General features: G+C 40.4%; 1 protein-coding gene across 5 annotated transcripts in view; it reads left to right on the top strand.

The window, feature by feature from the left end:
* NTN1 (netrin 1) overlaps positions 1-22,396 on the top strand; it is a 131,107-nt gene that overhangs the window by 78,242 nt on the left and 30,469 nt on the right. For 4 of the 5 annotated variants that reach the window (XR_014153091.1, XM_081848687.1, XM_081848686.1 and 1 more), the window contains 3 exons: positions 1,591-1,779; positions 17,925-18,074; positions 19,472-19,525. Coding sequence is in view for 4 of the 5 variants with exons in the window: in XM_081848687.1 (XP_081704813.1) it covers positions 1,591-1,779; positions 17,925-18,074; positions 19,472-19,525 (393 nt within the window). In the remaining variant the exon portion in view is untranslated. The remainder of the gene's footprint in view (positions 1-1,590; positions 1,780-17,924; positions 18,075-19,471; positions 19,526-22,396) is intronic. The other variant, XM_081848684.1, reaches the window with a different exon arrangement.

Below are 22,396 nucleotides of genomic sequence, written 5' to 3'. Positions count from 1 at the left end.
AATCCTCTCCCCAGCTCTATGCCGAAGGAAAAAAATCAACATTTTTATTGGCCCAGGTCCTAACATATTTTCTCCCCCCTCCCTCCTATGCCTGGAATGGTTTTAAAACTTTTTAAAATTGGGTAGCATTTCCTTTGCTAAAGACGCTACTTACTTCAAGCGACTGGTTGGTTGCTTTGGGATTGAAGGGCACCTGTTTAAGACCCAGCAGACTTCGTAATATTGGTAAAAGAAACCAACATGTATTATGTAATTTACTTTAAAGTTTTATCACAAGATAAAAGCAAATAACTCCTCTTTCTTCTCAGTTGCCATAGACGTGGCACACAGATAAACCTCTGGGATAGCTCAGTTGGTAGAGCCTGAGACTCTTAATCTCAGGGTTGTGGGTTTGAGCCCCACACTGAAGCAAAAGATTCCTGCATTGCAGGGGGTTGGACAAAATGACCCTCTATTATTATTCTATTAACAATATTCTATTATTATTCTATTTCAATAAGAGATAGTTTGGCAGTCCACATTAGAGTTATGACCACTTCACACACACACCCCACACACATCCACACACACACCAAGAAGCTACATTGTAATTCTTAGGACTGAAATGTGATAATTAAGCAAATATAATGCCTTAATCTCCAACCAGCTGTATCAGGTAAACAAAGGAATAGGAGTTTTCTCTTCCAAACCAAAGTGAGAAACCATGAGCCATGAGACCTTCATGATGAACCAGGAAATCCAGGTGTGGATTTGCAGTGTTTGTTAGACATAGATGCATCTGTCAATTTTGATGTATCTTCATTTCTCATTATTTATTTAATTATGAATGAATGAATGAATGAATTGGTTCCTATGAAGCATCCAGAGGTGATGCCACAATACAGTAAAACCATATATAAAGCACTTGCATATATGAAAACAGTTTCAACAATTGCATATATAAAAGAAATTTCACATCCAATACAGATACTGATTAGGATTATTAAAAACAACAACAACAACACCTTCGCTTAGAAGGCTTGTTGAAAGAGGAACTGGCACCAAAAGGACAGTAAGAGCAGCACCTGTCTTCTTTGTAAGCCAGAACCTAAATGAATGGGTGAAGATAACTGTTTTCATCCAAGAGTACTTGCAGCTGTTGCACCACAGCCCTCTTGATCATACTGGATTAGTGTGAAAATCAAAATCCTGGTGACTTGGGAAAGAAAATTGGAGCCTTGTGTAGTTCAGATTTAATTGATAAATTGTGATTTTGAATTGGTACAAACAATTTATATCCTTAAAATGTATCTTTTGTTTTCCATGAGAAAACAGAAACTCATGTATTCATGCTAACTTGTTATACTACTTTGGTTGGCCCTGCCAAACATTTTCAGCTATAATTTTTCTTGTATTATTTCCTTCTATACTCGGAATAGCAGGGATGACAACTTTGGGGCTTAGGACACGCCTAAGGTGTTCTCAGGTTTACTCAGATATATTAAGGACAAGTATTTATCACTTTTGTCAAGGGTAATCCTAAATGAGTGCCACCATTCAATGGCAGCAACATTTCTTTTCTCTCTCTCTTTTTGTCTCCTTTCTTTTCAGCTTGCAACTGCAACCTACACGCCAGAAGGTGCCGTTTTAATATGGAACTCTACAAATTATCTGGTCGCAAGAGTGGAGGTGTCTGCCTTAATTGCCGCCACAACACAGCAGGTCGTCACTGTCACTACTGTAAGGAGGGGTACTATCGGGACATGACCAAACCAATTACCCACAGGAAAGCATGCAAAGGTATGTGTGTCAGGGTAGCAGAAGCCAGGGGAACAGCAACAGGTTTACTAATGTCTTTCCTTCTCTGCCATATCTGTAAGTGTTTTCTTTCCAACAGTCTTTGGTATGTTTATTCAGAACTAAGCTCCACTGAGTCCAATGGGCACATATTCCTGGGTAAATGTGCATAAGATGGCAGACTTATTGTCTGCTTCCGGCCTATTTATATTCAAAATTCCAAATTGCATTGAATTCTTTGGACTCTTTTGCCTCTCCTCTTTTTCTTCTTCACAGCCACACTCATGGGTTGAGAGTGGGGGAATTAAAGGGAAAAGCCAGGCACAAACAGAGCAATCACACCTCTTCAGAGCCTGATTTGTGTCTACACAGCTGGTCTTATGGTACTGGTAAAGGAGCTACGGCTCATAAACTTGGATATACTATCCATTACTGAGCTTACTATAAAGAACTGAAGCTGAAAAAGTGAGTTGCTTATTATACACTAATCCCTATATGTGGCAGCTTAGGCTTGCAACACTTGGAAGAAAGGGTCTTAAGTGGGTGGGCTTTTGAACACAAACTACACGTTTGTAGCAGTCTATCATGGGAAAGAAGACATATACTGCATGAAAGGAGGAAACATACTAATATCCTAATTTTAAAATGGTTCCTACAACTTTTCCCCCCTGTCTGGCATGCCGAAAAAAGTGTAGCTATCTAATGATGACAGTGTTAGGTAGACACTGTTTTTGCAGGACCTGGATCATGGAGTCCTCAGGGCTGGCTTGTCCAGATGTACATGCTCAAAAGTAGGGATGCACTTAGGTAATGTTAGTCTTTGAATTTAATAGTCTTAGGTGCCTAAAACCCCCTCCTTCATTTTTTGTAATGTGTGTTACTTCAATGATTTCACAACTTGAGAATCCTGCTGTTCTGCATTTGGGAGCCATCCTGTTCATTCTACTGAACAGGGCCCTGGATCTCTGCTCCCAGAGTCTTGTCATGATGGCACCATTGCTTGAAAATCTTTGAACTATTTTTGTTCCTCTTTAAGTAAGCAGCACAGCCCCTTTTGCAAGCTTGGGGTGTTATTCTGGTTAGAAAAAAACACACAGAATCATTTCATGGTTTTAATTCTGGGTGTCACTGGTGAAGCTGTGGGTATTGATTGATTCTGGTGTGGGGAATCCTAGGCCACAATACACCTCTCTCTCTCCCTCTCCTACACTGCCCATGCAGGCTGTCCATCAATATGGCACCTGAGGATTATTCTGCTCTCTGGTTCTGGCTGGCTCTGTGACCAAGAATCACAGTAGTAGTGATAGCAGCAGCAGCAGCTTCTCCCTACCTTTGTGTTCTCAACAGTGCTTTCTTCCAGTTTTTCGCTACTTTTGTTCAGGATTGGGATGATTCATTACTGTCAGGAGCTAGAGCTGGAATCTTACTCCTGAGAGAAACAGACAATTCAGTTCCGAACCCCCCCTCTCTCTCTTTGCCCGTTGGGCTGTGGGAGAATTGGAGCAGTCCAAGGGATTGACCCCAGCTCCGCTTCCATGGGAGATGTGTGAGCTTGTGCAAACCTTTACAGACCTCTCTCCCCTTTGAAAGGTATGGAATTTAGCTGTATGAGAAGCTGGTCCTGCAACTGCTATTACAGGAAAGAGATCTGGGCAGTTCAGTTCTGAAAGCTCCACTTGTCTGGACTATGTGCTATGTCCAAGAAACCATAATGCTTTCAGGATTTTTAAAGGGGGGGGGGGAGATCAGAAGTCTGTTTTGTTCAACTTGTCACAGCTTATCAGCCTTTCCCCCTCCTCTTCGCTCCCCCCTCCTCACCATTCCCGCCCTTCAAATGCATAAGCACAGGCACACATGCAGAAACATTGAATGGCTCAGAGCAGCTATTCAGAACACGTGTGACTAGACAAGTAAAAACAAAGAAGTGGAAAAGGGACCTCAGACATAGGAGAAGAAAGACAAAGGTGTGAATGGATTGTTGAGGTTATTCAGATCAGCATATGGGCCTCTCACATCAAAACAAAAGCTCGCCTTCCCTCCCCTTCCCACAGGTGTGCATACCAGCAAACACTGGGCTCCATTCAATAGGCTTAGTATCTGGGAAGACAAAGACTATTTCTTTTGCAAATACACATAGACACAGATCTACCATGCATACACACAGAGAGACAAATATATCCCTAATCCATATGAAAACAGCTTTATTATCTGGACAAAATAATAGAAAGCTAAAAGTTTCCTTCATTGAGTGGCTCATCGTTCAGTGCTTGGCAAAATCCTACAAAGCAAAGTAAGTTTATTTACAATCAAGGATTTTATTTATCCGTTACTAAGTTCCTACCCCAGATTCATTTTCCAAGATGATGTAAAAATGTGCAGTTGCACATATGAAAACTGGAGTTCAGTGGAAAAGAAACAGGAACTTAAAAGACAATGGCAGGCAAGCCATTCCTACAAAGCCTTTGGGGCAACCCAGATAATAAAAATAAAAATAATGATAACAATGATGATGATGATGATGATTTCTTCCTGTCAACAGGAGGATCTATACCAAATCTACTTATCTACCTATGTGCTCCATCTTTTAAAATTTGAGTGTTTGCTATGCATTAGATGCAAAATCTTTTCAGCATCAACAGAAGAGATAAAAGGCTAGATAAGACAATGCTACCCACATTAAAGTTAAGCATGTTCTGTCTCCTAACTGTAAACGAATGCAAAAGTGAAGGGGAAGGAGGCTGTAGATCAGTGCATTCAGAAGGTTTCTGGTTTAATCTCTGGCATTTAGGCATCTCTACGTAGAACTGGAAAAGATTCCTTACCTGAAATCATGGAGAGCTGCTTCCTGTCAGTACTAACAGTACATGACTAGATGGACCAATGGTCTGACTTGGTATAAGATAGCTTCCTATGTTCCTAAGGAGGAGTGAGGTATGGGAGGTAAATTAGGAATGTGTTTTTGTGTATAGTAAAGACAGGGAACTGTGAACAGGGAAACTGCAAGAAGCTTGCATGCTGGAAGCTCCTCTGAGACACCCCCACCCCGTCTCAGAGCTTTTAGCAGATGTTGCCTTTTGCTTTTAAAATGTTATATTTGGAACCAGGAGGGCTAGAAGTGAAAGCTGAGAATCTCAGGAATATGGCAATAGAAGCCAATATTTGAAATTCATGGAATAACTGTAGCCATATACAGTGCCCCTGCTTATGCTCTCCAATCTCTCTCTCTCTGCTGTGGGCAAGGCCTTGCATTTCAGCTAAGTGTATGTCTGTGGGAGGCAGATGTATTGTGCACCCACCTCATTCATCTGATAGAAAGGAAACATGCCCAACTAATGTGGGCCACTCAGAACAGCCTGAACCTTTTGAATAAGCTGGAATTTCAGCAGCAGGGGAGGGTGAAACAGCCACATCACTGAATGTGGGCACTAAGTAAGGGGGGGGGGCGAGAGAAAAGATCTCTTGACATCATTGCTTGGCAGGTTTGGAATCCACAAGAGCAGGCAGATCTGAAAGAGGAAAGAAAACCAAGCCCGCAGTTGGGAGGGAAGCAACTGTGACACAACACAGTTTTAATATTTTTCAAGCTGCTCTGCTTTCCTGAGGGGGATAGCATGCTTATTGGCAAATTGCTGGCAGAGCACTGGGAAAGTATGTTTGGTAATGAAGCTGACAATTTAATTCTGAGTAAGTAACTCAGCTAAGTAACAAAGGCTGCACGCAACAAAGAGAAAGCTTAACACATGGCCCCTTTCCTAATACAGATGAAGGGGCAAGAGAGATGCAGAGAGAAAGAGGTACAAGAACTAGAGGTAAACCAACATTTCTCAGAATATTTTTTAAAAAAGAAAACACACCCCCCCCCGCAACACACACAAATAAGGAAATACAGTGGTTCCTTGGTTCTCGAACTCAATCCGTTCCAGGAGTCTGTTCGGCTCCCAAAATTGTTTGAAAACCAAGGCGTGGGTTCTGATTGGCTGCAGAAGCTTTTTGCACTCAAGTGGAAACTGCATCGGATGTTCGGCTTCCGAGAAACGTTCGCAAACTGGAACACTTACTTCTGGGTTTGCGGCCTTCGGGCACCGATGTGTTCGACAACTAAGCCGTTCGAGAACCAAGGTACCACTGTATCTGCAGAATTTTCTGTGGCTATGGGTTTCCCCCACCATTTATTTAGTGACATTCCCCACCTGCCAATGCCCACAGAACTACCATAGGTCTAGGTCGTTGTTGAGGATGCAAAATGTTGACTAGGCTGACAACTGGGTTCGAATAAGCATATGGCTGCTTCAAGGACTTGGCACTTCTTCAAGCAAAACAAGATTTGGATCTTGGATTTGGATGTCATACATCTACTACCAGCTAGAATCAGGTTCAGAGGGAAAACAGCACCCATATCTTCAGAAATCTTCAGGAAGATAGCAGGTTCATTGGCTTCCTGCTATACACCATCAGAACAACAATATACCACTAGTCCTTCTAACTCAATGCACCTAAATCTGTTATAGGGATTCCCTCAACCCTCTGGAGCTTATTTGGGAAGGGTGCAGTGTGCATGTGGGGGGAGGAGAGAGGGTGGACACCTATTGCACAAGTGGAAATCCTTGCACGGACAGAATGTGGTCATTGAATATTGCCCAGACACCTTTGAATTCCTTTGTCTTTTGTAGAATTAATTAGATTATCCATAAACCTTGGGTTGTTTTATCTCTTCATTTGTGAGGGTTTTTAGAAATGTTGGTGTAGGATTTAAAATTTTAATTGCATTTTACTGGTTGATTATTTAATTTTTGCAAACTACTCTGGATTCTATTTACAAGAAGGTCAGTTTAGAAGCTCCATAACTAAATAAAACATTTGCCTCTTAGCTTCCTTGATTTTAAGGAACCACTTCTAAAGTACTGTACTCAAAGTTTCTGTTGAATGGTTTGCTTATTAATGTCCTCATAAAAGTGGGCTTAATTTCATTCATTTGCTTTAAAAAGTAATACCCTTCTCTCCTCCTCTGAAAAAAAATTATCAGTGCTGCCCAATATCCGTTTTTCTACTGACACAACAGCAACCTTGTTTTTTTCCTTGTTACCCTAATAGAAACCTATTTACATTTGACTGTGCAATGAATGTTGCTAGTATTACAATTTTCAACTGACATTCTCTCTTCTAGATGGACTGCAAAGAATTCAAGTTGTTTCATTTTGTTCCTTTAAAAAACAATGATGTCATCTTTGTGCAAGATTTCCAAAACTCTGCTTAGTTTTGTTTAGTTTTTAACTAAGCAGGTGGAAACTATTCAGCGTGGACCAGGTTAATGTGGTGGCTAGTGCAATGGGGATCACCACTTAAAACTTGTCTGTGGCCCAGTGAAACAAAAGTCTCGTCCCAACATAACCTGTGCTCCTGACTCTATGGATGTGATTAAATTTCCATGCAGTGGGACAGACATTATAAAACATAGATCTTAATCATGCTGTACCACCCAGGGCCTGATGACTGATGAAGGATAGAGCACTGAACATAAGACTGCAAGAGTTGTGGGGGACCCCCTATACTTTGCTAATTCAGAGTCTGACACTGCATCGCTCAAGTTCCATCAGCCGCAGAATATTTAATCCATAACTATAAAAACCGTAACTAAATGTTTGTCTCCTTTACATCCGGCTGACTGTTTGCTTTGTGAATATTGTTTTGTGAAGTTTGCCAAAAGTCTGGAAAATATTTTCTGTTGAAGTTTATGATTTGGCGTATGAACCTCCCTTGATTTCAGAATGTGAGAGCAACACGTTGGTGGATTTTTCTTACCTTTTAGCCATGTGAGCCACAGCAAACACATCTGTCAAGGCTAATGGATGTAAAGAGAATGCAGCGCTAGGCTACAGGTTGGAAAGCCCTGGCTCAATAGCAGCTCAACACTATTTTGCTGTGGTTTCTTATGGTTGCTTTCTGTTTTTTAATGCAAACTGACTGGTGTGGTATTTTGCACGAGGGGGAATTCTTCTGAGGCATGGGCTTTGTCAAAGAGTACTCTTGTCTATCTAGGGCCCTCATCTTTTGTGCTCTTGATGTTTTGCTTTTGGGACATTTTAAAACAATTGTGCTAAAACAGTTTTGTGAAAAGTTACCTTCTAACAGTCTGAGCCATATCTCTATTGATAATAGTATTAATTTCCACTTCATCAGATAATCTGCCAGTAGGCTGAACTTCGTAGAAATATGAGGTTTGGACACAATTCAGATTAAGAAATTAACCCACTTTCTGCATTTGCCATCAGCTTTACCAGCAACTCATCTTCCATCCTATATAGCTGAGAATGTTTCTCCATAAGACTTGATTCTTTCAACCATTTAGTCCTGATTCATTTGCACTTGCATTTAATACATTTAAATCAATGCATCTAATGAAATGTCAATGCCTTGTGAGAGTAAAAGTGAGTAACTGCCTGCCAACCAAGCATGCAGCAAAGTTCATAATTCTTGCAAGTATTTTTTGGCTAATATGAAGTAACTCCTGGCATTCTGTAAAGAGGCTGTGTAGGGTGTTTGTCCATAATAATGCAATTTCATCCATTTACTCTAACAGACATGCTGTGCTAAACTGCTTTCCTTCATCCCTGCGCTTTCCATCTGTCACTTCACCATACTATCTGAGCTGGTATTTCTGAATAGGCAATAGATTCACAGTTAAGAAAACACAGAAAGATTGAGTTACTTTGAAGGTACACTGGAAAAGTAAATTTGATTTGTTTATTTCTGAAGTTGTATATGTATTTTAATTCTCCATATGTACAAACAGTTTTTCTTCCTTTTAAAAACAGATACATGATAGATGTTCAAAAATTGAAAATTTATGGTCTGTTGTTGTTGTTGTTGTTGTTGTTGTTGTTGTTGTGTGTTTTAACAAAATCCTAGTTGACAGAACGTTTAATTTCAGTTTTTGATCTGAAAGTAACATTGTAGTCTTTGTAGGTACAAATGGGAGCTCAAAAAGGAAGAGCTCTTTTCCTGCAAAAGCTTCATAAGTGAATGGCACATGAACAGAGTAATTTCAAAAAAGATAGTTCCATGACCTTTAAAACATTAAATTAATGAAGGATAGGAAAAAAATAATCATGCAATTTCAGCATCTTTCTTTAAAAATCAGCGGGCAAAAACAAACAAAAGTAAACAATTTAATGGAATGTGAACATTTTTATTGGAGGAAACAAAAGACAAATGAAATGGGTAATACTTTTCTTAAGAATCTAAAATGATCAAATTAAATAATTTTTAAATAAATTGCAACTTTATCACTTATAGAATTATGCTGCTTTGTCACTTGTCTGTCCTGCTAGCTTTTTGTATAGAAAATTTTAACCGGGTACCCTCAGCTCTGCACCATTCAGAGAAGCCAATACTAAGCAAATGGAAAAAGGAAAGGAAAGAAAACCTTTTGCTAGACCAGCAAGTGTGATGAGCTCCTTACTGCAACTTGGAAAGAAGCCACACAACAGGAAAAGAGATGACAGATTGAGTAGGGAATATCACATGAAGTGGCAGGGTTGGGATCATGCCAAGGCCTACTGAAGCAGCCTGGAAGTAGAAAAGGAGCCAGGCTGCTGTACGCTACTGGGTGGTCAAAGGCAGAAATGAAATGCCAGTGGTTCAAGAAGGCATCATGTTTGACAGATGAAGGATATAAATCATGTCCCATAAAATTAATGCAAGAAAGAGTTGCGTTATCACTAGAGTGGTACTATTGGGACTTAGAAATGACCTAAAGCTCCTGTTCTTTCTTTCTCCCTCTCTCTCCTGGCAGCTGTCCCTGCCCCATCTCCCCAAGAGGATTAATTTCTAGCACAGTTTCCAAATTAAAAGGGAAACTAACCCCAGAATCCTATACATGCTATACAACTTAGAAATAAATCCTATTGAGTTCAGTTGGGCTTACTCCTGAGTAAGTAAATACCGTATTTTTCGCTCTATAAGACGCACCAGACCACAAGACACACCTAGTTTTTGGAGGAGGAAAACAAGGGGAAAAAAATTCTGAATCTCAGAAGCCAGAACAGCAAGAGGGATCGCTGCGCAGTGAAAGCAGCAATCCCTCTTGCTGTTCTGGCTTCTGGGATAGCTGCGCAGCCTGCATTCGCTCCATAAGACGCACACACATTTCCCCTTACTTTTTAGGAGGGAAAAAGTGAGTCTTATAGAGCAGAAAATACGGTATATTAGTGTTGCAACCTAAGTGCCTATTTTAATCTTACATTGTATTCTCAACAGTCAAACTGTTCATTGAACATCTACCTCAAAATAAGCAACTCTATTTTTCCGCTCTGTCTGTTCTGTTTAGAAGAATGTTTTCATGCAGAACCCTTTCTGTGGTCAAATACATTTATAGCATTGATCCAGGAATGGCTACACAACTTCTAGTACCAATCTGTTCTGTTGAAGTACTGGACATGCTGTTGGGCAGCTGTCTACGTAAATATGGAACCCTATGGAAACATATGCAGTGTAGGTGGACAGTTGCAAGCATGAGACTGCTTCTTGCTGCATATGCTGAATCTGTGCCACTAGCAAATGTTCCACATCCTGTTTACATATTATGCATTATTGGTTTGTTTATAAAAAGGGGCCTTAAAAAAAGGTAGGCTCAGCTGAAGTTTTAGATTTGGGCCTTAGAAACTGGAGACAAATATGATTTTCACCTTGCGCAGCTTTCTCAAAGAGTTCCTGAAGCAGGAGGTGAAACAGGAACATTCACCTTCCTGTCCTCCTAGATAAACCATTGCATTATTTTTATTTCCTCACTCCTCCATATCCACCCCCATCTTCTTAAAAAGAGTGAGGTTAATAGGGAAGTTCCAAATGACCTTTCTATGTAAAACCTGTTTTGTTGTATAATATATTTGGAATTGGTTCCATAAGCCCCTTTGATTAATTTCAACTCTGATATTTACCAGGCTACTGATACCAATGTAATTCTATTGAAACAGAGCCCCTGTCGAGTTTTATAGTATTTCTGTAAAACTGCTCTGCACACTGGGGAAAGGATTTCCATGCTTTTGATGAAAAAATGATGAATGATATGAACCATGAATGCACTCAGGCTCCACTTGCCAATATAAACCTATTGGGGAGCAGTGGAATTTAACATATGGAAAGGCGGCAAGTTGGCTTAATGCAGGCTAAACTTTTAATTAAGGATGCCAATCTTCCTCCTAAATGTCTGCTCCAGAGATTCTCAGCCAAATTTTGAGGCTTCAGTAAAGAATCATTGCTCAGCTTGCTCCCCTCAGGGAATCAATAGCTGCTGCTCCTTCTCACATGCACAGAGATTTGAGTTTTGTGAAAGGAAATAAGACCAAGCCTTAACCAGTTTTCTTCTATGAACAGCATTTTGAATTATAGTGAGCTGAACCTCAGCTCACTGCACGACCATGGAACAGTCTGCTTCCTTGGGTTTCTTTCTATGGAAAACAGAGACAAGACTGGCAGGCTCATAATTTTGATATATCCAGATTAAATACACTTTGCTCAAGTTCTTTCTTTCTTTCTTTCTTTCTTTCTTTCTTTCTTTCTTTCTGTCAAATGGCTACAACGGTCTTAAAGGAAAGCCCAACCTTTAAGGGTTTATAACATTTTAAAACAAATTAGCACAGTTCACTGAGAAAAAGCTCGTGACATTACAGTATATTATATCTCCATGGTAACAAACAGCACTCCTGAAATATGCTTTCAAAAGATAAATGGTTGCAGTTAAATTTGAGGTAAGAACAAGTATTGTAGTGATCTGGTGCCTTGGAAGCAATGCTTTTCCAGCTGGGTTAAAATAATTTAAAAATCAATAATACCCACAGTTAACAGTGTGTTACCCCAATTGAAAAAGCATTGTTTCCAAGTCATGATGTCACTACGACACTGCAATTTCTACACTGAATAACTTGGGAGTAAGTCCCATTTGCCTCAGTAGGGATTACTTGTGACTAGACAAGTTAGACTAGACAGCTATTCAGTGTGTTTTGTATATCATCATTGTGAAATCCCTCAGAATTGCTAACAAGCTACAGTTATATATTTGCAGTCTCTTGTCTATTTAAAGCATTTGTTGTTTTCTTTCTTCTTAGTATTTGCAACATAAAGTTGCAATACATGCTTGGGGGAAAAGAAAGCTTAAAGGTAAATCATATGCAAATACGAAAATTATTTCCATAGCAATAGTAAAGGTAAAGGTAAAGGTACCCCTGCCCGTACGGGCCAGTCTTGACAGACTCTGGGGTTGTGCGCCCATCTCACTTAAGAGGCCAGGGGCCAGCGCTGTCCGGAGACACTTCCGGGTCACGTGGCCAGCATGACAAAGCTGCATCTGGCGAGCCAGAGCTGCACACAGAAACGCCGTTTACCTTCCCGCTGGTAAGCGGTCCCTATTTATCTACTTGCACCCGGAGGTGCTTTCGAACTGCTAGGTTGGCAGGCGCTGGGACCGAGCAGCGGGAGCGCACCCCACCGCAGGGATTCGAACCGCCGACCTTTCAATCGGCAAGTCCTAGGTGCTGAGGCTTTAACCCACAGCGCCACCTGTGTCCCTTATAGCAATAGTAGAACAGTGCTATTTGCATAGAAAGCAATGGGAATGCATCTGTCGTAAAAGAGAGAGAAATAAACATTGCAGGAGCAATCCAGATTTTAATGCCTATTTGATATTTTGGAGCCACAAGTCATTTCTACAATAATCAATAAATGCAACATAGGAAGCTGCCTTCTGCTCTGTATTGTGACTGGCAGCAGCAGTTTCAGGCGATATGGGGTGGCAGGTCCATTTCAGCCTACCTGGAGATTCCAGAGATTGAACTTCCTGCATGACTCCCAATGATCTGCAGCCCTTTCCACTTCATTGTAAAATTATTTGATTTTGTTAAATGTAGATCATTAAAATTAAAATCAAGTAATGGTTAATTATTTAATTGGTTCTTCTTCTTTTTTTTACCCAGACATTCTAATCCTTTGCTTAAAAATCTCCTTGTCTCACTCCACCCCGGTCATGCCACATTCTCTTCTCTGTTTTTACTATATCATGCTTGGGGCAAAATTCTGAGTGCCCAGCAAGCACAGAGAGCCTTTTCCCAAAGCAAGCCATCTGACTTAAAAGAAGAAAGGAGCTGGTGTGAACCTCAGTCCTATGCAGGCTTACTCAGATGTAAGGCCAGTTGAATCCAGTGGGACTTACAGGCATACTAATATTGCAACTTTAGTATTGTAATTTTCCCAGTTTTTTTAAAAAGTCCGGTTTCCAGTTTCCCTAAATCTGCTCCTGCAACACATGTGTACGATAGCACTGACTTGGTGGCACGAGGCCCCAGCATGCTTGAAAATGCAGGAAAGAGAAAAAAAAGGAGGAGGGAAGAAAAAGAAGAAATAAACTTCTGCTCTGAAAAGCACAAACAGAAAGTTGTGGGGATTTTGCCATCAATGAGCTACAGCAGCAGAGGCCCCAGCCCCAGCTTCGTGAACATTAATTGAGCAAACTGAAAGTCTGTCTACATGCAGTGATAACACTACAGTGAAGTCACTCTGATGCCAAGAATTCAATCATTCTGCAGATGTCTTGAAGCTCCAGAGGAGCCAGTGGTTTCATACACTTCCACCCAGATTACATCTAAGTCCAGTTTTGTGTCCCAGAAAGGATCATCCCGTCACTTTCCCTTTAGACTTGTTATGGTTCAGATGGTGATATTCTGGAACCTCAATTCTGGCAGGTGGTCTCTTCCCCCACAACTTCTTATCCTTTGTCTCAGCAGACTGGGGACTCTGACTTTCTGTTGCTATAAAAAATACAAAGGCAGTGAATTTCCTTCTTCAGCTGAGAAAAGAGTATTACGTTTAAGTCTGCTTTCCCATCCACTCCAGTTCAAAGATTCTAGGACATCCTCTCCTGGATTTTAGGAATTTATTAAAGCCTGTCGTATTTCCCCTTCCCTGTCAAATGTTAAAAACAGAAAGGCCTTCGGGGGGTGGGGGAACAAGGATGAGGCTTTCCGTGGTCCTTCATAAAGGCCAGAAACACATCTGGTCATAAACAGGACAAAGATTTCTTGGAACTGCATCTGACCTCCGGTGTGATTTCCAAAACATTGCGCTGACATATCTGCTAGACATCCCCTGTGACACAGCTCAGTCAAAAAATGGATGAGAACTATTCAGGGGTTCCCTGTTTTTGTGATCATATCTTGGTGCACGTGCTTGCAGCTTCTAAAGCGTAGGAGCTCTGCACTTGCACAGATGCTCTCATTTGTCATACCTTTGGTATTTGACTTCAGGAAATAAGATTATTTCACAGATGAAAATGTAAACAGGGCCCAAATCAGCCACTGCCCAAGAAGAGCTGTCGTAGAGAAGGGAGGAGAAATGCAAAGGGATAGTTGTGGTCTCTTGATCAGAAAATCTGCTACATGCTGGGGACTGTTTTCCTGCTCATCGTATTTAGCTGCTTCAGATAGATGATCAAACCTTGGTTCAAAATTTCTCTGATTTTGTGGGCTTCAGAAGTGTTGCTTCATATCACCTTGTGGAATAAAGTTATCAACTGAACAAAATTGAATCACTGATTAAAAACAGCAGCAGCAGCAATGCAAACTCAAATGGCAACATCATATGTCATCACAATGCAAGCCACCATGGCAATAACAGAAGGCAAGGTGTGGTCAATCAAGGAGGATTTCTAAAGGAAAGCCACATTACAAACTACAGTATTCACCAAAGGGGTTGAAAATTCAGGTACTGCTGACCTCTGTTTCCCCCCACAAACTCTAAGAATGAACAAACCAAAAAAGTAAGCATTTTGCTGTAACAATCTTCACAAACTACCAGTGGTTCTGTGTACGGTGCTGGGGCAATTTAATAATGCACAAATATGGAATCTCACATGAGGACAAAACTATTAATAGAACACAGTCATCGGAAGAATAATTGAGACCATTGAAATGTACAGGTGATTCAAATTAATGCACACGAGAACACTGATGTGGAATTTTAGAAGCAATGAAAAGGACTTGTGAGGAAACGCATAGCAGCAGAACCTGAGCTGCAGCTCTGCACACACTTTATTGGCAAAAGCCCCATTGAATTCAGTGGGACTTAAGGATCCATAGAATTTGGCTAATAGAATGACCCAAAGAATGGAGGAAAAGCTGGACAACATTAACTGACAGTTGTGAGGTGCTAATGTAACACTGTGTGAGCCACAATGGTTCTTCCTCCTTGCATAGTTAGGGAGTTCTGAGAGTTTGCATGTCCCCACCACTTCTGTAACACAACTTGTGAGGCGGGTTGTACATACATACAAGCATTACCACCCTTTGTTGAGGAGAAAGGGTTGAATGAAAAGTGCATAAATTAGGCTTTGGTTAATTAAACAATATATCACCTTTTAAACTGGGAGTTTTGTTTGTGATTGTTGCTATGGTATTTTTGTGTGTGTTTTAATATTGTAAATTGCCCAGTGATCCTCAGATGAAGGGTGGTATACAAATTTAATCGATGATGATGATGATGATATTGTTGCAGCTTAAACCCTTATAATTATATTATCACTAAATGAATGCAATATGCTTAGAATTCAGAATCGTTGCTCGTTCCACAGCCAGTCATACACAACTTTTTAAAATATACACTGTGATAAAATATAGATATGAAAATGATGCACATAGCACACTAGCGGTGGTGGGGAGACTCCTATAAGTAGTAAGCCATAACCATATAAAATGACACAGGATTGTTTTAGAACATGAAGACAAATCAACACATACAAGGTATATGAATACACATACCACAAAAACTAAAATAATGCTTACTTGTGAAAAATATGTAAGATACATTTAGGCAAATGATCTCTGATACTGGTAAATTGTGTTTCTTGAGCTCATAAACTTTGTCTCCTTTGACAAAGTATAGCTTCCTGTGTAACAAAAAGCTGTTGATCTTAAAAGAATGTAAATTCCTTCTGTTACTCCTTCACTGTTAAATGGTCACATTCTAAATCAATATCTAGCTTGACAGAAGATTTAGTCTTTTCTGTATCTTTCAATACATTGACACAGAGAGAGATTAGTGTTTGGAAATTATTGTGACATATTTAGTGAACTGGCTTGACCGACCTGTCTTTGGACAGGCATATCCCAGCATGTTCTAGCATTGTTGACAGATGGATTCTGGGACTTCTAAATGTATGACTATGAACATCTTAGTGATAGAGATAGAAAGAGAAACAACAATCCTAGACCATAAACACAAGGCTGGACTTTAATTTTATTTCCAAGTGTCACATTCATTCACTATTTTTGAGCTTTGAATCACACCTCTGTGTCATTGAAAATATGAATGTTTCAAATGCAAAGCAACAAGAAAAGAAAAAAGTCCACCTCAAGAGGGAAAACCTAGATTTAATAAGGGAACTGACAAAAATAAGTAAACAATGAGTACTGAATGTTCTTATACATACCTGCTGCTGAAACATATTAGATTTCCCCAACAACAGCCATGCAACCCCAGTAAAATATATATTCACAGATATTTTGATTGTCATGAGCTGTATCACTGGAGACTGACTAGTATGACTGACAAAGATGCGATAGCTCAAATGTCAAGCTTATCTTAAAGACTTAAATGAGAAATAATCTGAATTGTGTAGGCTCTGGTTCAGCAAACAGCTAAGCTCTAAATGTTGAATTAAGTTTTCAAAAGGTGGGATGACAACATTTCATTATCCCATGAGTCCTGGCTTAGTAGGCAGCTTAACTCTAAAAGTGAAAAGAATGCAAGAAGAATTAATGTTGACTGGTTATGATGGTTATATGCATCCTCTGTGCTTATTTATAGAAGAGGTGGGGCACTTCAGGTCCAGGGGGTCAAATGTGGCCCTTCAGACCTCTCTGTCTGGCCCCTGGAACTCTCCCCAGGCCACACCCATCACTGGCCCTGCTTAACACTCAGTATTTTTGCCTGGCTGGAATGTGCCCTTGAATTTTAATGCATTGTTTGTCCTGATGGAGGATAGAGAGGAGTTTATGTCTTCTATATAGAAATTAAAATTTACATTTGTTGCTCTGTCCATTTTTGCCTCTTGCCCCTACTGGCATGCGGCCATCAGAAGGGTCACAGAACCCTTGGGCTGAAAAGGTTCCTTGCCACTGATATATGGGAACATGGGAAGCTATCTAAAACTGAGTTGCACCATATAGCTAGATCATGTACCACAAACTGGCAGCAGCTGTTTAGGGTTTCAGACCAGGGTCTTTTTCAGCTCAATGTGGAGGTGGTGGGGATTGAACTTTGGACCTTCTAGCATGTAATGTATGTGCTCTACAACTGAGCCATAACCCTTTCCTGACTAGATTGCGAAGGTAGTATGCCTCTCGAGTGCCAGCTGCTGAAGGAAAGGAGTGGGGTTATTGCTTTCATGCCTTGCTTGCCTTCTCAAGAGGCATCTGGTTAGCTATTGACAATTTATGGCTGTCGCTTGTTGGCTAATGATGGACCATTGGTTTGATTCAGCAGAGCTCCCCCTGAATGCTCTTCAACAGGAATTTAGCCAGGAGAAATCACCACAATCCGCTGAGTTTAGTTATTGTTCCAGCTACAGAACAGGTGTTTCAATGACCTCTAGAGAGAAAAGGAAACCCTTCCTCTTCTTCTTGCTCCCACCAGCTGTGATGATTGGAGGTTGATAGTGAGGCTGGAACAGAATATTTCCCGAAGCACTGAACAAAGAGCAAACGTACGGAAATTGAATGGTGGGGAAATAATTCTAGGTGTGGCATTAGGCAAGTCCACTCAGCAGCAGTAAATGTCTGCTTTAAAACTTTTAAATTCATTTTAGGCCACAAGTATATTAATAATCCTTGTGGTGTAATGTAGTAGCTGGCACTGATTGTCCATCATGTTGCTTTCAGATTTTCTGGGGAAAGTTGTGCTTACAGAGCACTGCTATTAGAATGAGATGATACCTGCAGTCCAGGGCACTGGCTACTCTCACCTCATTCCTATAGCTCTGCTACAAAAAATCTTGCTGTCTTTGGATACTCTTGCTAGTTGAAAATGCTTGTTCTTTTTGGAAAATCCTTCCTTCCTCTCCAGCTCCTCACCTCTGATCCTCTTGTTGTGTGTTCCCCCCACAGCATGTGATTGCCATCCCGTGGGTGCAGCTGGAAAAACCTGTAATCAAACCACAGGGCAATGTCCCTGCAAAGATGGCGTGACAGGCATCACTTGCAACCGATGTGCCAAAGGTTACCAGCAAAGCAGATCTCCCATTGCCCCCTGCATAAGTAGGTGGATGCACTTTCCGACATTGGTACCATAACGTAATGAATCCTAAATCTGGTCTGCTTACTAACACCTGATAGACTTAATTAATATAGCTAGAGATACTGTTGGCCACTTTTCACATTGCAGTTTTCATGGGTAGTAGTTACAGGTCCACCTTGTGAACCTAAAACTTCAGGTTTTAAGGCACATTCATTTCCACCACTATTTCAACTCGCTTATTCAGTGAAAATGCACAGTGAAGAGCTGGGGCTAATAGCAAGGAAAGACATATATGAACCTGGAAACTGGGATAGGTTTAGTGAGTACACAGTGAAACTGTGTAATGTATACCCATTAAAGCTGTAATTTGTGCAGTGGCCCTGTGTGTTGTATGTCCAGGTTGCATTTTGCATGTCTCTATGTATATAAATATATGGATGAATTATACATATATCTTATTGATCACACTAGTAAGGTGATGCGAGTACAAGTTCCCACTTAAACAAAAGGTTTCAAAGTTCAAAACATGATTTTCTGTGTTGCAGAACCATTTTTTCTAGCAATGCCAGCAATAAACTACTACTGTTTTTAAATTATGTTTGATTAAAATAATGTTTGGGCGTAGTCAATGTTTTCCTCCTAAAAGCATTAGACAGCCTGGGTTCCATCATTGTTCAGAGCAACTTTCATACCAAAGCAGTTGGTTCTGTCTCTGTCATACAGAGAAAAAGAAATCAAAGACCAAAGCAACTTTGAAAAGCCAAAAAGAAACACAGAACAGCCATATAATGGCCATTACCCTGTTTCCTTAATACTAATGCAAAAATAAAATAAATAAGGTCATGGTTGAAAGAATCAAGTCTTTTAATAACTTCTCAGGATGCATTTCTGATAATCTGGAATAGTCACGGAAATTTCATACTCTTATACTGTTATAGAGTATTTATGGTCTGAAGGCAGCTGCCCTCTCCCTACAGCTTCTTTAAGATAAAAGATGTGAGAAATATCTGATTATGGATCCTCTTCATCTCATACAGTATGAGACTCTAGAACTCACTTCAAGGAACTGAAATGAGATTGTTCCTAGAACCAAATATGGCTCCAGGAAATATATGTCTTTCTCTTCTCTGATGGAGTCCTGATTACATCAAAATCATTGGAGACATTGTTTGCTATGATATTTAGATGGACATAACTAGATGTGCTTGGTGAAGGCGAACTCTAGGTTAGCGCTGCACTAAAATGTACATGCACACACTTGCTGAACACCCTCTCTGGTCCCTGAAGGTTCATTTGCACAATCACTTTTTTTCTGACAACTTTTGAACTTGTGAAAACGTTCATTCCTGGAGAGAGTAACAACTTTTACCTTTTCTTGTTTATCCTTCCCTTGTTTGCCTTTTCTTCTTTACCACAGAGATACCTGTTGTTCCTCCCACCACTGTGGCCAGTAGCACAGAAGAACCTGCAGGTATGTTATACTTTTGTTTTAATCCTGTTCAAATTGTCGGGGGGGGGGGGGAATATCCTATTCCAAAGACAAGATAGGTTTGCTGACCAAGTTATAGCAACAACAAAGTAAGCAGGACTGAAACTTATTCAAGGCTTTTTTTTACTGTAGGTGAGGGGGAGGTCATAAGCGTAATATTTTGGTTTTTTCATTTAAGAATAAAATAATTAACATTAAATGTCAAGAATGGGTTATTACATAGCAAAAGAAATAGTGTTTGTGTAGTATTGTATGAAAAAACTGGCTCTGGGAAATAAGTACATAGATTTAAACTGCAAAAAGACATGAAAAAGGGCAAAAAAATGTGTGAAATGATTGGCTAGCAATCCCAGAAGTCTTTGCACTAACATTTGAGGTCTGTGGAGAGTTGGAGTTTGAGAGAAAGCTTTGGAGGGAGTGATTGTGCTGGAGTTTGGCGGATTTTGTGGAATTTGGTACTTCAGGAGACCAGTCTGCCCCCCTTGTCATTTTTTCAACATTATCCTCTAGCAATGAGGAAAACTGAGAGCCCCCATTGCCACTATTCATGCCAGTTTGGTAAGTGCTGCTGGCTTTTAAAAGGGTTTTTCAAGAGTTTCCAGAGGTTTAGAGGGTGTTTACAGGCATTTTAGATGGTGTCCCCCACTATATGTGGTTTCATGTATATGTGCAGTACCTGGGAATGTAAACCCTGTGTAAGTGAGGAGACGCCTGTAACATATTACCTTTGGTTGGGTATTTTACAGTCTTGTGGGTAGCCTGACCTGGAGCAGAACAAATTAGACAAACAGATGGAAGTAAAGAATCAGCTGTTTAAATATGCTATTATTGAATCTTTTAAGGAACATTAGCAACATCACTGTTGTGGACTCATTTATTCTCATCGTCCTCTGCTACTTTCAGTTTAGGCTAAAAGCTATAGAAGTGCAAGTTTTTATTCTCTTTTCAAAGAAAATTGTTTACAAGGTGGAGAGGGAGTAGTAAACACTCAAACTTGCAACAGTATCTCCTGGATTCCTAAATTTTAAAAAATTATTATTCATTCCCCTGTGTATATCATTTTCAGTGGAACAATCCATCTTTTCAGAAGCAGATTGCAGCACAAGGCGCCTTCTCTTTAAAAGCACAAGGAAAGTTCAGCCAAACTGAACAATCTGATTGGCGGTGGGTCCCTAAGTGCATGATATCCCTTCAGTAGAAATTTTATTGACGTTTTTAAGCACCACTTTAGTCAGAGAGGATGAGCTCCCGTATTTTATCATTTTTATTTGACTGCCTAGCCCACTTGGGAGTGTGGCACCTTTCAGATTTCATCATTGCACACTTCCCCAGAAGTCCACAACACTGTCTTGGCTACATGTCACTTGGCATAAGCACAGGTGATAGCACAGCTACCCCTAAATGCATTCTGAGGGCTGTCTGAACATTGCAATTCAAAAGAAGAAATCTGGATGGAAGTTATATGTAGCAGCCCATTGGACAGAATCGCTTTGCCGCACTTCTTCAAGAGTGTGTGTGTTGTTGTGGATAGAGTGCTCTGGTCAGACTGCAACATTCAGTTTCAAATCCTCAGTCATGAAACTCGCTGGGTGACCTTGGGCCTGTCACTTCTCTCAAGGTTTAATCTGCCAAACAGCGTCGTTGGAATAATAAAATGTGGGAATGAATGCCAGTGTAGGGAATCAAGCTCCTTGGAGGAACGGCAGGATATAAATAAATGCTCAAGTTGAAAGTGGCTCCAAATCTGAAAGAAAGGGGAATGTATATTTTGTAGAGAAATCTCAAATGGATCATGAGCCAAGACCAGCTTTAGTGTGAAAGAGAGAAAACATTGCCATTGCTGGTTCTGCACCAGGGTTTGCTTTAGTTATATAACATCTGCATTTGACTGGAAAAGCAATTAAAATTCATTTGCTTTTATAAAATTGCTCTTTGCCAACGTTTTGAGCCAGCAGCCTTGCTGAACATTTTAAGCTGAGCAACCTGGACATTTTCTACTTCTCTCTCATTTTATAATTCTACTCCTAGACCTTGTCTTGCTGCTGGAGGGTAGCAATGGGCAGGTGGGCAATTCATGGGATAGCCGTGTGGCTGCTTAGACAAGGATTTAGTCTCTCATGTTGGTTACTGCAGTGCACCTTCAAAAACACTTGGGAAGTTTGGGGGAGTACGATATGCTGCAGTTCATCTTTGACAGGTTACTCATGACAGGTCTTGGTAAAATTGCTTCTAGCTTTGCTGGCTTCCTGTTAGCTTCTGGGCCCAGTTAGCAGTATGAGTGATGAACTTTAAACCAGGGTACAGGCTAGGTCAACTACCCCCAGTATTTTGGAACTGAACATTTTGGATGGGTGTTGCAGTCCATCTGAAAGTTTTGGAGGACGAGGTTGGGGAAAACTTTGTCTTAGGGCCTGATGAAGCCCATCCTGTGGAATGCTCTGCCAGCAGTTGGCTCCTTTGCTGCTGTTTTTCTGGCAGTTTTTAATACATTGCTTTCTCTCTTTCTTTCTTTCTTTCTTTCTTTCTTTCTTTCTTTCTTTCTTTCGCTTTTCACAGTATAGTGAGTAACCAAGGAGTTGGTTTCTGCTGTTTCTTTCTACAATTATGTTCTAAGTGTAGCTGCACTGTGGGGATGTGCCTGTTGTCCTAGTATTGTGCCTTTGTTAGTGGTAGTACTGCAGGTTTTATAATGATTGTGCACTGCTTTACTTGTCACTTTTGTGGTAGAGAATCAATCTATAAATTGAAAAATGTTGCCCCAAAGATGTAATGATTCCAGGGTGTGTTTTTGCTTTTGCTTGTATGTCTGTATATGTTATGGCTGTTGTTTGTTTGAGTCATCTCAATCTGTTT

The sequence above is a fragment of the Podarcis erhardii genome (genome assembly GCF_964252035.2).
Source record: "Podarcis erhardii genome assembly, chromosome: 2".
In the NCBI taxonomy this organism is placed as follows: domain Eukaryota; kingdom Metazoa; phylum Chordata; class Lepidosauria; order Squamata; family Lacertidae; genus Podarcis; species Podarcis erhardii.
Note: the sequence above shows the minus strand (reverse complement) of the source record. Positions and strands in the feature narration are given on the sequence as shown.